Here is a 15,640-nt window from a genome sequence, read left to right as displayed (position 1 = left end):
GGTCGTGCCCAGGACACCTCCACAGGGAGGCGCCCAGGAGGCATACTGACTAGGTGCCCGAACCACCTCAACTGGCTCCTTTCAATGCGGAGGAGCAGTGGCTCTACTCCAAGCTCCTCCCGGGTGTCCGAGCTCCTCACCCTATTCCTGAAGGTGCACCCAGCCACCCTGCGGAGGAAGCTCGTTTCCGCCACTTGTATCCGCGATCTCAGTCTTTTGGTCACTACCCAGAGCTCGTGACCATAGGTGAGGGTTGGAACAAAGATCGACTGGTAATTTGAGAGCTTTGCCTTCTGACTCAGCTCCTTCTTCACCACGACGGTCCGGTACAATGCCACCCTGATCCGCCTGTCAATCTCCCACTCCATTATACCCTCACTCGTGAACAAGACCCCGAGATACTTGAACTCCTCCACTTGAGGCAGAAACTCAGTCCCAACTCGGAGGGGGCAAGCCACCTTTTTTCCGGCATAGGACCATGGCCTCGGACTTGGAGGTGCTGATCCTCATCCCGACCGCTTCACACTCAGCTGCAAACCGCCCCAACGCGTGCTGGAGGTCACAGTTTGATACGGACACAGCTCTAACTACGGTTATACAGGGACCAAATGGCTCACAGCAGCGAACCTGGCACCCCATACTCCCACAGTACCCCCCGCAGGACACCCTGGGGAACACGATCGTAAGCCTTCTCCAGGTCCACAAAACACATGTAGACTGGATTGGCAAATTCCCGCTGTTCCACGGCCAGGACGGAATCCACATTGTTCCTCCTGGATCCGATGTTCAAGAAACCGCCGCAGTCTCCTTTCCAGTACCCTGGAATAGACTTTCCCAGGGAGGCTGAGCAGTGTGATACCCTGATAATTAGAGCACACTCTCCGGCCCCCTATTTTAAAAATGGGGACCATCACCCCCGTCTGCCACTCCACAGGCACTGTCCCTGACTCCCATGCAACGTTGAAGAGGCGTGTCAGCCATGACAGCCCAACAACATCCAAAGCTTTCAGCATTTCCGGGCGGATCCACTCCTGGCGCCTTGCCACTGCGGAGTTTTCTAACTGCCTCAGTGACCTCTGCCAGAGAGATGGGTGACGACCCTCCTGAATCTTCTGGCCCTGCCTCCTCTGTGGAGGGCGTGTCAGTCGGGTTTAGGAGCTCCTCAAAGTTTTCCACCGTCCGACCACATCCTCAGTTGAGGTCAGGACCTCCCCATCCCCGCTGAGAACAGCCTGGACGAGGCCCTGCCTGCCCCACCTGAGTCGACTGACGGTTTGCCAGAACCTCTTTGAGGCCAACCCAAAGTTCTTTTTCCATGGCCTCCCCAAACTCCTCCCATACCTGAGTTTTTGCTTCCATGACAGCCGTCGCTGCAGCCCTTTTGGCATGCCGGTACCTCTCAGCCAATTCCGGAGTCCTCCGTGCTAGCCAAGCCCGGAAGGTCTCCTTCTTCAGCCTGAGGGCTTCCCTCACCGGTGACATCCACCACCGGGTCTTTGGGTGGCCGCCACGACAGGCACCAACGACCGTCTGACCACAGCTCAAAGCTGTCACTTCAACAATGGAGGCTCTGAACAGGGTCCATTCGGACTCTGTGTCCCCAGCCTCCCTTGGGATCAGGGAGAAGCTCCTCCAGAGGTGTGAGTTGAAGATCTTCCGTACAGGGTCCTCAGCCAGCCGTTCCCAGTTCACTCTCACTATGCGCTTGGGTTTACCAGGTCTGTCCGGCAGCATCCCCCGCCATCTGATCCAACTCACCACCAGGTGGTGATCAGTTGACAGCTCTGCCCCTCTCTTCACCCGAGTGTCCAGCACATACGGCTGCAGGTCTGATGAGACGACAACAAAGTCGATCATTGACCGTTGGCCTAAGGAGCTCTAGTACCAGGTACACTTATGAGCTACCTTATGCTCGAACATGGTGTTCCTTATGGACAATCCATGACTCGCACAGAAGTCCAACAACAAAGCACCACTCAGGTTCAGATCGGGTAGGCCGTTCCTCCCAATCACTCCCCTCCAAGTCTCTCCATCATTGCCAACGTGAGCATTGAAGTCTCCCAGTAGAACTACAGAGTCCCCAGATGGTGTCTTCATCTAGGAAGGCTGAGTAGTATGAGCTGCCATTCGGCGCGTATGCCGTCACGACAGTCAGAGATTTCCCCCCTGCAACCCAAAGGCGCAGTGAGGCGACCCTTTCGTTCACCGGACAAACTCCAACACAGCGGCGCTCAGTCGGGGGCTAACAAGTAACCCCACACCTGCCCGTCGCCTCTCACCCTTGGCAACTCCAGAGAAGGACAGAGTCCAGCCCCCATCCAGGAGTTTGGTTCCAGAGCCAAGGCTGTGCGTACAAGTGAGCCCAACTATATCTAGTTGGTTTTGCTCCACCTCCCGCACAACTTCCGGTTCCTTCCCCCCCAGAGAAGTGACATTCCACATACCAAAAGTCAGTTTCTGTACCGTAGGTCCAGTCCGCTGGGACCCTCGCCCCATCCTGCCACCCGTGTGGCATCGCACCCAGCCCCTATTTCTCCCCTCGCAGGTGGTGGGCCCACGAGAGGGCAGCCCCACATTGCTCATTCGGGCTGAGCCCGGCCGGACCCCGTGGCAGGTCCGGCCACCAGGCACTCGTCTACGAGCTCCCCTTCCAGGCCTGGCTCCAGGAGGGGGCCCCGGTCTCCCTATTCCAGGCGAGGTTCCTGTTTCTATGTGGGTGCTGTTCAAAAGGGCTTTCAGAATCGCTTTTTGTCTGGCCCCTCACCTGGGACCTCTCTGCCTTGGGTGACCCTACCAGGAGCTACATGCTCCAGGCAGCACAGCTCCCAGGATCACGGGAGCTCACAAACCCCTCCACCACGATAAGGTTGCGATTCCAGGAGGGGGCCTAGCTAATCATCTTAGCTAAAGGGGTTGAGGCAATGGGCCTGGTCATAGAGTCTTTTTGGTGTGATGTCTGAGTTGTCAGCGCAGCCTCCTCTGCTATCACTACAGTTTGTTGACGATTGAATGGAGAGTTTTTGATGTCTGAAGGATCCCAAATGGCTGTGCAGCTAATCTTCACTTTCTTGTCCCAACACTGGGGTATCTATTCTGAAGTCTACAAGGTTCCAGTACAAAGCATCTGCTCCCAGATTGAGGCCTATATACTTCTGCCCCTCTGCCTGGACCTCCTGCAGGCCTCTGTTCTGAGCCAGCAGTCCACCTATGCTGCTCAACCTGACTATGAACCAAGAACAACCTATCCTTTACAGCTATGTCTAAATCTCAGTTTTAATCCTAGCGAAGCTGATCATTCTCAGCAACTATACGGTTGGTCTTGAAGGGAAACTTACTGATACGAACACTGTTTTGTTATCAAATTAATGTATATCTGATACTATCCATAACTCCTAGACCTTGTATATGGACTCTTTTATACTATGAACAAATCACTGTACACACTTTATACTGCATTCTGTAAATAATTGTATAGACCATTGAATTTGTTTACCACAGACTCATTCTACACTGTGAATGTCTATATTATATGCTGGCCAGAGGAGGATGGGCTACCCTTGTTGAATCTTGGTTCCTCTCAAGGTTTCTTCCTCCTGTTCGCTCCATTAGGGAGTTTTTGGTTGCCACTGTTGCCTTGGGCTTGCTCACTCGGGCTTTAGGCACTGATCACTATGAAGCTGGTTTGAGACAATTTTGATTGTAAAAAGCACTACACAAATAAACTTGAAGCTTAAAACGTGTTACTGGCATACAGAACTGCTAATAGGACAGCACCAGCTTATGCATAGTCTGCCATCAGACTATGTGCACCCTAGAGTGTTCTATGCTCCTCAACTTCAAATCTCCTGATGGTTCCATCATTCAGGACTGTCATTAGCTTCCACTCATGATTTTTTTTTTTCCAGTTTCTGTAGCTTCTGTATTTGACAACGGATAATAGCGATGGTAGGCCGTGATTAAATTTGGCATGTTTTTCTTTCTTTGTATGGTCAACCATACATCAATGCTTTGCCGGGGTGTAGCATAATAATTATGACATAATACTGTCGTAATTAGTTAGGTCCTTGGTGTAGGGTTGTGTTCTGATCTGTACTGTACAGTTTGCCTCTGGTTGTTAGATGCTCTACCTATATTATATGGTAGTCACACCTTCATGATAGCGCTTGTAATTACAGCTTTTATCAGGATTGTCTGTGGTCTCATGTTTTCAAATGTAACCCCTATGTAGTGCTACCATAGGTACAAACTGGGCCATGGAAAAGACTCTAGGTATCAAGAGAGACAGTAGACAGAGAAGCCCACACCTCTAAGATTATTTATTTATAGAAAAACAAGGTAAATTGAAATCTTAACAAATTAGTTATCTGAAACAACAAAAGACATCACCTCTTTGGATATTAAAGAAAATGAAAACCAGACTTAACTTTGGTTGATGCGGCTCACTAAGTTCACCAAGTTTGTTTGACCTATCAGTTCTAATTTTATTCACTAATTAAAACTTCAGTTAGGTTATCTCTAACCTTTTATCGAACCCTATTTAGTTAGAAAAGTACCGGAATGTTATTTCAAAATGTTATTTTGTAATATTTTGTCTAATATTGTCTAATTATATTGTTTAATACTTATGTTTCTTCCTTCTACTTTTAGGTATTTTAGTTCACCGCAGTTTTGCTTCCTGGTAAGTACAACGTAATTTTAGAACCAAAAAACACAGTTAAAACTTACAATTTCGTCAACACATCACAATTTCAACACATCACATTCATAACAAAACGGCAAGTCAATCAGCTGATTTTTAAAGTTTGTGCACAACATTCAATCTTTCAGTTTTTTCCAGAGTCAAGTCCTTCAAATAAGAAGAAAATTATACATCCGACCGTGTTAAATCCTCCATGTTGCGAAGCAGTCCGCTCTCGCATTTGTCCTTTCTCTTGGGTAGGCTCGCCATCTTACGTCGTTGTCACTTCGGTGCTATGGTGGTTCCTCCGTAGAAAGTCGGTTCGAATAATACATACAAAAAAAAACCTGACCTGTGCATAACAGGATTACTGTGCAAAACTCCCTTGGCATTGGGATAGTTGGGGCGATGACGTGTGTTGCGTCATCGCGAAACCCTCCTCCCAGATTTTTGCACTGTTTTTCAAGTTCAGTTTCGGTGATGTGCAGTTCGGCAGTTCATTGCTCTACCAACTTCGTGTGCGTGAATAAGAAGTAAGAAACGAACAGTTCATTTGTGTGTGTGTATTGCATATTGTTTTTGGGTTAAACTGCCGCGAAGTCTTTCTGACGGCATTAATGGGAATGTCAAATTACACGGCAATATGTGCATTGGGATAGAATGCCTAAGCAAGTCTAACTCCGTGAACGATGTTGTTCTTCTTGCCAATATAAATGTTTGCCATTGTATAATCGTTCCTTATAATTTCGTAGATTATGTTGATGTTTTCTGAGTGACTATCTACTATGCTTACGATGTAGTTCTTGCTGACTCATCCTGAGCCAGAAAGTTCATTCATTATGGTTTAACGCCATCTAGCGGCTCATATCAGAAATGTGTACCGTATTTGTAATGTCTGTATTCCTTTGTGTTTCCTTGTAGAAATACCACACCCACACGCCTATCATACTCCACTTTGATTGTCATTTGAATTCGAATAAAAGATTGGATTTCATTCACCCCCAATCTCCGCCTAATCATCCTTCTAACCGAGGATTGGAGTGTACTCAGTTGGACTCCAGTATTCCTACAGCTCTAACTATTGCACAATTACAGTCCATGAGTTCTAATCCACATCATATCTTTTGACATCAAAATAATTCAATATTACACCGTCTTTTTCCAAACACGGGTAACTCAGCTACGTTAACTTAACCAGCTTGCTCGCAGCATACTAGCTGACTAGCAACTTATATAATCACACAACATTTCCATGTATTTGCAAATTTCGACGCTACACAACACTTTTTCACAAATAAAATGCACATTCTGAAAATTAAAGAGTTTAACTCACCAAATCCCTTTGTGTAAATCACACAACTAATTTACATTGATTCAAGTATCTTCAACAAAACTTGTAATCCGTTGTTTCTTTTTCTTCTCTTCTACGAGTCTAACCTGGATGACCACGGTAAGTATAAACACTAAAAAATTTACTTTTAGCGTATTGGGTTTCTTGGATTTCTTTATTTCTTTCCGTTCGTGTCAAACGTCTTCTCTTCAGATCTCTTTCTGGCAAGTTCTTCTGTTAATTTATCTAGTTCCGTTCTCATATCTCCGGTAGGCGGAGCTAAACCATTAATTGGTCAATTCTTGAATCTGACATTTGCAGTGCTATTTATTAGTACCTGATTGGTTATAACTTGTCTGCATTACTTTTATTGTTTATTCCTATATTATTTACTTCTCCTTTCTTGTAGGCTACTACATTTTAAGCCCTGGCTACACAAAGCTATGTGCATATTGTATGTATTTGTTATGCAAGTAGCTCTGGACAAACAACAACAACAACAACAACAAAATACCTGCCTAACGAATAAACATGTCTAGAAATGTATTTTATGAAAAATGAACTTTTTCATCTTGGCTGTCACAGCTTACATTTGGTTTATAAGTCTGTCATACAGACTCCTCTGTCTTTTGTTTTGATCCAGATTCTCGAGTATTAAAGGCAAATCATAAGTAGAGCTCATGATTAAAAAGAACAAAGTTATTAGGATCATTAAAAGATTTGTGGAACAGGTTTATGGTTTTAATTTGGAGAAAGTTGAAAAAATCAGGGAGAGTAGGGAGTGGGGAGTAGGGAGCAGGACTTAAAATGTAGGCTGAGAACAAAATACAGAAATCATTTGCTCTTTCAACAGGTGACATAACATTGTATTGGAGCAGTGAAAAATATTTACATGCATTGTGTTAGTGTGGTGCAAAAAACAGGATTTAAAAAAAATTCTGTTGCAATTTTATTGTACTCCACTGCATTCCACAAGTTGAAGACACTGTATTACATCTTTTGTGTATGGGATATGTAGTTTATCATATTTTGTATGTATGTTCTGTTATTTTTGTTTCAGTGATTGTAAATCAACTTAATTTTCCCTTTCCAAGCAAATGCAGTTCATTGAAAGTTTTGATAATTCTTCTGTTGTATATATTTTAGAGTGGTCCAGTCAGCTTGCCAGCATGTATTTGACAATTTGAATTTAAATACGTTGCTTCTGGAATGTGGCCCTAAGCGCCACTTTTGTAGTCTTTTAAGACATGGAGTTGTCTAAGAAGTATTACTGCTCTGCGTTTTGTGTCACACTGGACTTAAACCGGCAACCCTCGGGATGGGAGGTGGGCGTGCTAGTGAGGAGGCTAAAACCCACGCACGCTAGCATCAATCACTAGCACGCCTCTTAAGGCATTGGGGGAGTGAGGTATACTCACTGTACAGCACTCTACTCACTTGCTACCGTTACACTCACCCCCCCTTAACCTCATTCCCATCCAGGTCATGGGACAAATGTTACTGCACTGCATTGCATTTCACACTGGACTGGAACCGGCGACCCTCGGGATAGGAGGCAGGCATGCTAGCGAGGACCCGTGGGTGCGTGTGAGGTATACTCACTGCACAGCACTCTACTCGCCCGCTACCGTTACACAAGGATGATAGTTTTTAATATTTCTTTAGCAAGAATTATGTTGCATGAAACAAGGCAAATTTGTGTTTCTCCAAATTGAAATCTAGTCATTGTGAATCTTGGTGTGAGTTTAGTGCTGCCTTGCCCATCAGTTGTTTCTTTGAGTTCAGTTCTGGTTTAAGGACAATGATATAGCATTTAGGGATGAAGATACAGAGGAGTAACCCAAAGCTAGAAGCTAAAATAGCAAATATCTCAACAGCTACAGTAAATTTTCCAGGAGAACTGACATAAGCTGGGATGAAGGTAATCCACACTGCACAGAATATGAACATACTGAATGTGATAAATTTGGCTTCATTGAAATTATCAGGCAGTTTTCGGGCCAGAAATGCCAACACAAAACATAGGACAGCCAGGAGTCCTATATAACCCAACACAGCCCAGAAACCTATGCCTGAGCCTCCATCACATTCCAGAATGATCTTGTCTTTGTAGTGATTCATATTCTTATAGGGAAATGGAGGTGATATTGTTAACCAAAGCACACAAATAAGAATCTGTACAAGAGTGAAGGCAAAGACACTGAGTCTCTGCTGTAGGGGCCCAAACCATTTCATGACATTACTGCCTGGAAGTGTAGCCCTGAAAGCCATTAACACTACTATTGTTTTCCCCAGAACACAGGAGATACAGAGGACAAAGGTGATGCCAAAAGCTGTGTGTCGCAACATGCAGGACCACTCAGAGGGCCGGCCAATGAATGTAAGTGAACAGAGAAAACATAACTTCAATGAGAAGAGCAGCAGGAAGCTCAGCTCTGAGTTGTTGGCTTTCACTATTGGAGTCTCCTTGAAAATGAAGAATATGATGGATATGAGCAATGTGAGAAACACACCAATACAAGAAAACAGCACAAGCAATGAGCCCATATTTTCTGTATAAGACAGGAACTCAGTGGGTTTTAAAATACATTCATCATTGTTTTCACTGGACCAGTACTCGGAGGGGCACTTCATACAGTCCAGTGAATCTGGAATGGAACGGAGAGCAATCAGGAAACCATATCAGCTAGGCTTATATCTTAAGTTGCAAACAAACTGTCTAATTATATATCACCTGTTTCATTGCTGATTTCACCATCAGCACACTTGATGCAATCAAAGCAGCACACAGGCCTCCTTTTGTTTATAGCCTTTCTGCTCCCCAGAGGACAGCTGTCTGTGCACACTGACCTTGGCACCTTTCAAAATAATCACAAGATGGTACCTCAGAAAAAGGCATTACAGCACTGTCATCAGCTGTCATAGACACACAGCTAAAATTCCAAAAATACATTCAAGGACTACACAACAATAGTATTATTAAAGTGTGGTAAAACAAATAAATCAGAAGTGCATGTATAATGGGTGTCAGTGGTTTAAAGGTAAAGGAGACATCCCAATGGCACTTATTCCCAAGGCTGATTAATAGACATGTTACTTCTCACATAGTAAAATTGGTATGAGCTGAAGGAGTAATGTAAATGTTGTGTATTGTTTTGCACAGATTACTTAAACTGGCCCTGACAGTTAATATCTCAGTGCGAATATAACCTGAACTTATCACAACATTGTGAATTAATGCCTTTGTGAAAAGGAAACATTCTATTCAGATGTGACTGTATATATACTGCATTTTAACATATATTGAATATATTTTGATGTGTACCTCATAGTGATCCCCACCCCACATTATAGTGACGTTGTCATTCATCTTGAACTTTTGCCCAAAAGGTAGGGAGGCGTCGTAACAACCAACATTAACAATTTTAACAGAGCCATCATTATTGAACTGCCAGTTGACTAAATCATACTGGGCCACACTGTTGCCATTTTCATCAAAGTAAACATTGTGTCCTGAGGCAGTGGTGAAGTTGACTTTTCTCAAGCTCTTTGCCACCTACAAAAAAAAGAGACAGTTTCAGAGTACCCATTGTTCTCACAAGTCATCTGATGATATTCAACTTTTTAGACAAATACATTATGAGGCATTTATATTGAATGGTTGGCCTCCAAATTTCACCTGCCATGGCTCAATATTTGCACTCTTGAGGCAACCCTCTTTCGTGATTGGATTGATTCCATTATCACACAGCAAAAGCCTGTGCAAAGCATGTGCTACTGCATATACAGCCTTATACACATTGTTAACTGTTCTTGATTCAGCTGTGTCTGTGTAGGAATTGTTGACAGTTCTCAGATCCTCTGTGCCTGTACACTGCTTTGTGTCTGAGTTGTTTGTGACAGACAGGCTGCAGTGAAACACATGCTCCCACAAGGTCCTTATGAAAGGACTCTGTGGTGAATCTGAAGGTTTCAGACTCAATAAAAACTCAGACAGGCCAGGTATTGGGGCCTCTGGGATGGCAAAACCAATTGCTCCTTTCAAAATCTTCATTCTTTCAAGAGTAGCTAAACTAGCTTTCGTAATCCAGGACTCGCTTCCAATCCACTGCTTTCCTGTAACATTGTTTGTCACCATTATATCAAGAAAACTTTCAAGATAAGATGAAGACATGAAGGCCAGGACTACTTTTGAAGTGGAAGTTTTAATGGTGTTAACGGTCTCAAATATTTTGCTTTCTGAATGTTTCTTGATATAGTAAACAGTATACTCAATACAGATGCCCTCCTTTCTTGCTTCCTTGGTAAATTCATCTTTCCCCTCCTCTGCATATGTTCCATAGCTATAAGCAACTCCTACCCAATACCAGCTGTAGTGTTTCATGAGCTGCACCAGAGCTATAACCTGAAAGTGGTCACTGGGCACTGTTCTGAAAAATGTAGGGTAAATGAGTCTGTTGCTGAGACAAGCGCAGGTAGAGAGGTAGCTGATCTGTGAGGAAAGAGAGATGAGAGGGGGAGGGGGCAAAAAGAGTATGAAGTTCTCTGAATTAAGCAGTGAGTGGGCTTTAGATTAACTGAGCTGATACATCACAAAAGAAATTCTAAGAAACCTGGATTTTTTAATAACACAGGTAAGGTAATTACACTCTGAACATAATCTATGATAATTATCAACTATTTTCAGTCACCCCTGTGTGCAGAGATGACCAAAAAAAGAATCAGATTAGAGATGGATCAGTAATGACAGATTTTAAGTATAGAAATAAAACTATTCCCCCATATTGCCCACCTGTGGTATTTGTAAAGGATTTGTAGCTGTGTTAATGATTTTGCTAGGTCCTGATGAAGAGTGCCCAATTATTGCCTGCACTCTTCTGCAGCTTTGTTCCTGGGTCAGTTGCCTTTTCTCTCCAACCACAGCTTCCATAGCTGCTCGCAGCAGGTTGTTGCTTCCACATGCATTGAAGATCTTGTAACCCAGAGTGGTGTTTGGCAGCAGTTCCCTGTTCTTGTTTATTTCATCCAGCGTAAAGATCAGTGTTCGAGCATACTTTAACTCCCTGTAATTCTTACTTTTTGGGAGAAAATAGGTAATACCCAAAACTATTTTTCCATGAATGAAACAAGTGTATTCTCACAATAAAAGTGTATTTATAACATTTTCATAGGGTATTTCAGATATAGGGATACACAATGGTGAAATTAGTGAATGAAATTTGATCCCATGAAAAATAAACTATGTATGTATGATGAAATACAAAGGTGTTAACAGCAAATGTGTGCTTACCTTTGGCATTTTAAATTAAATGGCTCAGTTCTGTAGTCAAAATCTTCTGACTTGGGGGAACTGTCAAGTGAAAATATGCCTGCTAATACAAGGTCCCCATCTTGTGATAATTCAGTAAATCCAGTCACTCCTTGGAGTTTGCATGCAGGGATGTTTGCCCTGGTCTTAGTTAAAAGAGAAATGAACAGAACTTTGAGAAGCATCATGTCAGTGTACCCTCTCCATCAGCCTCACAAATATGAGTGCACGGATCCTTATAGATCCCACTTGTCATTGAGGAGTTGGTGAGTTGTAAAGGTCACATGACCTCACTATACTCTCTTGAATTTGAAAAACAACTTGCTTGGAGGTAAACAATAACACAAGCTCAGACATGTCATTCTTTCATGCATGCATATGGAAAGTTTTCAGACCCTTTCAAGTTTTCCACATTTTGTTATGTTTTAGACTCATAGTAAAATGGATTCAATTAATTTTTTCCTCATCAATCTACACACAATACTCCACAATGACAAAGCAAAAACAGGTTTTTGGAGTGCTTTGTTAATTTATTAAAAACAAAACACTGAAATATCCCATTTACATAAGTATTCAGGCCCTTTGTTATGACACTTGTAATTGAGCTCTGCTGCATCCTACTCCTACCAATGGTCCTTCAGATGCTTCTACAACTTGACTGGAGTCCACCTGTACCTAAATGAACTCATAGGACATAATTAGGAAAGGCACAGACCTGTCAATATAAGGAGTCACAGTTGATGGTGTATGTCAGAGTGAAAACCAAGCCATGAGGTCGAGAGAATCATCCTTAGACTTGTGAGATGGGATTGTGTCAAGACAAAGATCTGGGGAAGGGTACAAGAAAATTTCTGCCGCATTGAAAGTGCCCAGGAGCACAATAGCCGCCATCATTCTCAACTGGCAGAGATCTGGAACCACCAACAGTCTTGCTAAATCTGGCCGCCCAGACAAATTGAGTAATTGGGGACAAAGGGCCTTGATCAGACAGGTAACCAAGAACCCAATGGCCACTATGAATGAGATCCAGAGTCCCTTTGACGAGATGAAAGAACCTTACAGAAGGACAACCATCAGTGCATCACTCTACCAATTAGGCCTTTATGGTTGAGTGGCCAGATGGGAGCCATTCCTCACTAAAAGGCACATGACAGCCCACTGGGAGTTTGCCAAAAAGCACCCTGAACAACTCAGAGCGTACTGTCATTTGTGATGTGCTGGAATGGCTTCCATTTGGCCACTCTACCATAAAGGCCTAATTGGTGGAGTGATGCACCGATGGTTGTCCTTCTGTAAGGTTCTCTCATCTCCACAGATCCACATTGGGGAGTATTGTATGTAGACTGATGAGGAAAAAATGACTGGAATCCATTTTAAAATGAGTCTGAAACATAAACTGTGGAAAACTTGAAAGGGTCTGAAAACTGTATGCACTGTGTGCACTGTATATACTGTAAATGACATTAACATCAATATTATATTGTGGATGGTCATTTAGCAAAAAAGGAAATTATGTTGAATTGTCTCTATTTCTGCTCAAACACAAATTTGGCAGATGTTTGCATCTGGGTTCTTCTTTAAGACAAATGAGGGACCATAGTGGGGTTTGGCTTGTGGTAGGGACAGCATGCATTGTTGAAGGAGCACATTGGCAGATGTATTAAAGTTTTCTGTAATGCTTTAATGAAGTTGGAAACAATCTGCAGTAGACTGGCATTGTGCAATGAATTCCCTCTAAATCCACAGGTGTAAGCCTTCAATTACACTTCATTACAATTAGTCTCTTTCATATTTAGGCTCATGGACTGTATAGTGTTGACTTAAGTGAGCCTCCTGTGAATGTGATGGACACAGAGGTCATATGTCTTTAACAATATTAAAAGCTTACACAGAGCTGGACAAAAAATTCCAGTACTCTGCACTTTCCAACTGGAGAGAGATGAACAAAAGCACAGAGTTCATAAAAAAGTGGCATCACCCCTGCTATTGTGATATTAAAGGCCTGTCCAGTGGAAGGCCTCCTGTCTTATCTGTTTTTCTCCTTGTTGCTCAGGCTACCATGGTTCTTTCAGACATCTCTGAATGAAAATCAAGGATTCATATTTGTATACTGAACAAACATAGCACGGTGCAACACATTGCACTACCCCATGTTTTTAATTTTTATTTCTTCCCCACTATGATTTTGATTAAAGATGAACCTAAAAGTATGTATGTATATATGTGTGTGTGTGTGTGTGTGTGTGTATATATATATATAAATATAAAATATCCAGTGCATCAGATCACCGGTTCAAATCTCAACCAGGACATCCCAGTGTGGACCCTTAGGCAAGGTCCTTAGCATTAGCTGCCTACCTCACCACCAATGAGAGTCAACCACTACAGAGTCATACCAGCTCGGATGCTGCCCGGGTCAACAAGGTCCGCATCAGGTGCTGATGAACCAGGGCACCCTGATGTGAAGTGGGCTACTGGAACGAGAACAAGACATCCATGTACAAGGGCAGAAAATAGAGAACTGCTGGAATGCTACTACACTAGTAACCCCAGCAAGAGGGGTTACATGCGGAGGATGTGGCACTTATGGATTCACCGAAACTTAACATCGACACTCACGTTGAAACAACTAGTGGCTCAATGTTTCAATATCCGCAAGAAGAAACTGCTCTCACAACTAGAGATGGACAAGATACAACGCTCATGCTACGGCACGGGGGAGCCAAGACGACAGGTCATGGGTGAGATGTCATCTTCCCCACACCCCAGTAAGCTCTTGCAAGCTGAACGCAAGAGCAGATGACCTGCAACTGAAGATCATAGCTGAGCTGAACACCTGGAACACCTGCCGGTTACCAAGACTTTGAGTAAACTTTCAGGAGGTACTTCACTAAGATGAGAATGCAGCACTATGGACAATCCCTACTGTGACCATAACTGAAACCTATAAGTTGATATAAAGCACATCAACAGTGATCCTTGAAATGCTTGGCTTTAAGACATAGACTAGCCACAAGGAGCAGTATCCTCCATGGAGACGAAGGCTGGAGGCCAAGATCAGGGCAACACACAGAGAGGTTAGATATTGGAACTACAGAGAGGCAAGACTCACAGCCCTGGCCACCCACCTGAAGAGGTAAACCAAAGGAATAGAAGTCAGGAGAATTAATCAGATGTTCTCCACTGCACCATCCAAGGTATACTCTCAGTGGCAGGGTAATAATAAGGGAGTAGATCCCCTAAGGCTGGAGACTGAACAATACTGGAAGAGCATATGAGAGAGAGAAGCATTACACAAAAACAGTGATCAGTGGCTAGTGGACCTGAGAACAGACCACAGCACCCTCCCCGAACAAGATCCAGTAACCATCATGGTGGCAGACATCGAAGAAAGAGTCTTAATATAAAGAACTGCACAGCACCTGGCCTTGACATGATCCATGCCTACCGGCTAAAGAGGCTAACTTCACTCCATGAGCGCCTGGCTGCACAGATGAACTAGCTGATAGTGGATGGGACCCACCCTGAATGGTTAACCATATGTAGGACAGTCCTGATCCTGAAGGATTCCCAGAGGGGAGTAGTCCCACCCAACTACAGGCTGATAACCTGCCTCTGCACAACATGGAAGCTCCTGTCAGGCATCATAGAGGATAAAATGAGTAGGCACATGGCTCAATACATGAGCGGGGCCCAGAAATGTATCAGAAAGAACACTAGAGGAGCAAAACACAAGATAAAACACCAGACGGTTGCTCGAGACTGCAAGACCAGACACACTAACCTGTGCACCACCTGGATTGACTACAAGAAAGCTTACAACTCAATGCCTCACACATGGATCCTGAAATGCTTGGAGCTGTATAACATCAACAGGACACTAAACAACCCTCATCAAGAACTCAATGGAGTTGTGGAAAGCAACACTAGAGGCCAACTTCAAGCCAATTGCAAAAGTTGCCATCAAGTGCAGCATCTACCAAGGATATGCTCTGTCCCCACTGTTGTTCTGCATAGGCCTGAACCCCCTCAGCAAGATCACAAAGAATGGCTACGGCCACCGACTATGGAATGAAGCGACCATCAGCCACCTCCTCTACATGGATGATATCAAACTCTACGCCAGGAGTGAGTGAGACATCAACTTACTGATCCACACCGTTAGGATCTACAGCAATGACATCGGCATGTCATTTGGGCTTGAGAAGTGTGGTCAAATGGTAACAAAGAGAGGGAAGGTAGTCGGAAATAAGGGGATTGTACTACCAGAAGGCAACATAGCAGATGTTGAGGAAGGCTACATCTGAATCTCATAGGCAAATGG

The 15,640-nt window shown here is 43.7% G+C and overlaps 1 protein-coding gene across 1 annotated transcript; it reads right to left on the bottom strand.

Annotated features, from left to right (window-relative positions):
- Nucleotides 1–7,730: 7,730 nt before the first annotated feature.
- Nucleotides 7,731–14,758, bottom strand: LOC115804757 (extracellular calcium-sensing receptor-like). The gene is made up of 10 exons (XM_030765257.1): nucleotides 14,739–14,758; nucleotides 14,520–14,578; nucleotides 13,713–13,790; nucleotides 13,232–13,245; nucleotides 12,541–12,558; nucleotides 10,801–11,073; nucleotides 9,688–10,500; nucleotides 9,334–9,564; nucleotides 8,743–8,866; nucleotides 7,731–8,656 (listed from the first exon to the last, which is right to left on the bottom strand). The coding sequence occupies exons 1-10, from the start codon at nucleotides 14,756–14,758 to the stop codon at nucleotides 7,731–7,733; spliced, it is 2,556 nt and encodes an 851-aa protein (XP_030621117.1).
- Nucleotides 14,759–15,640: the final 882 nt, after the last annotated feature.

Source organism: Chanos chanos, chromosome 2 (genome assembly GCF_902362185.1).
Source record: "Chanos chanos chromosome 2, fChaCha1.1, whole genome shotgun sequence".
Taxonomy (NCBI): Eukaryota; Metazoa; Chordata; class Actinopteri; order Gonorynchiformes; family Chanidae; genus Chanos; species Chanos chanos.
Note: the sequence above shows the minus strand (reverse complement) of the source record. Positions and strands in the feature narration are given on the sequence as shown.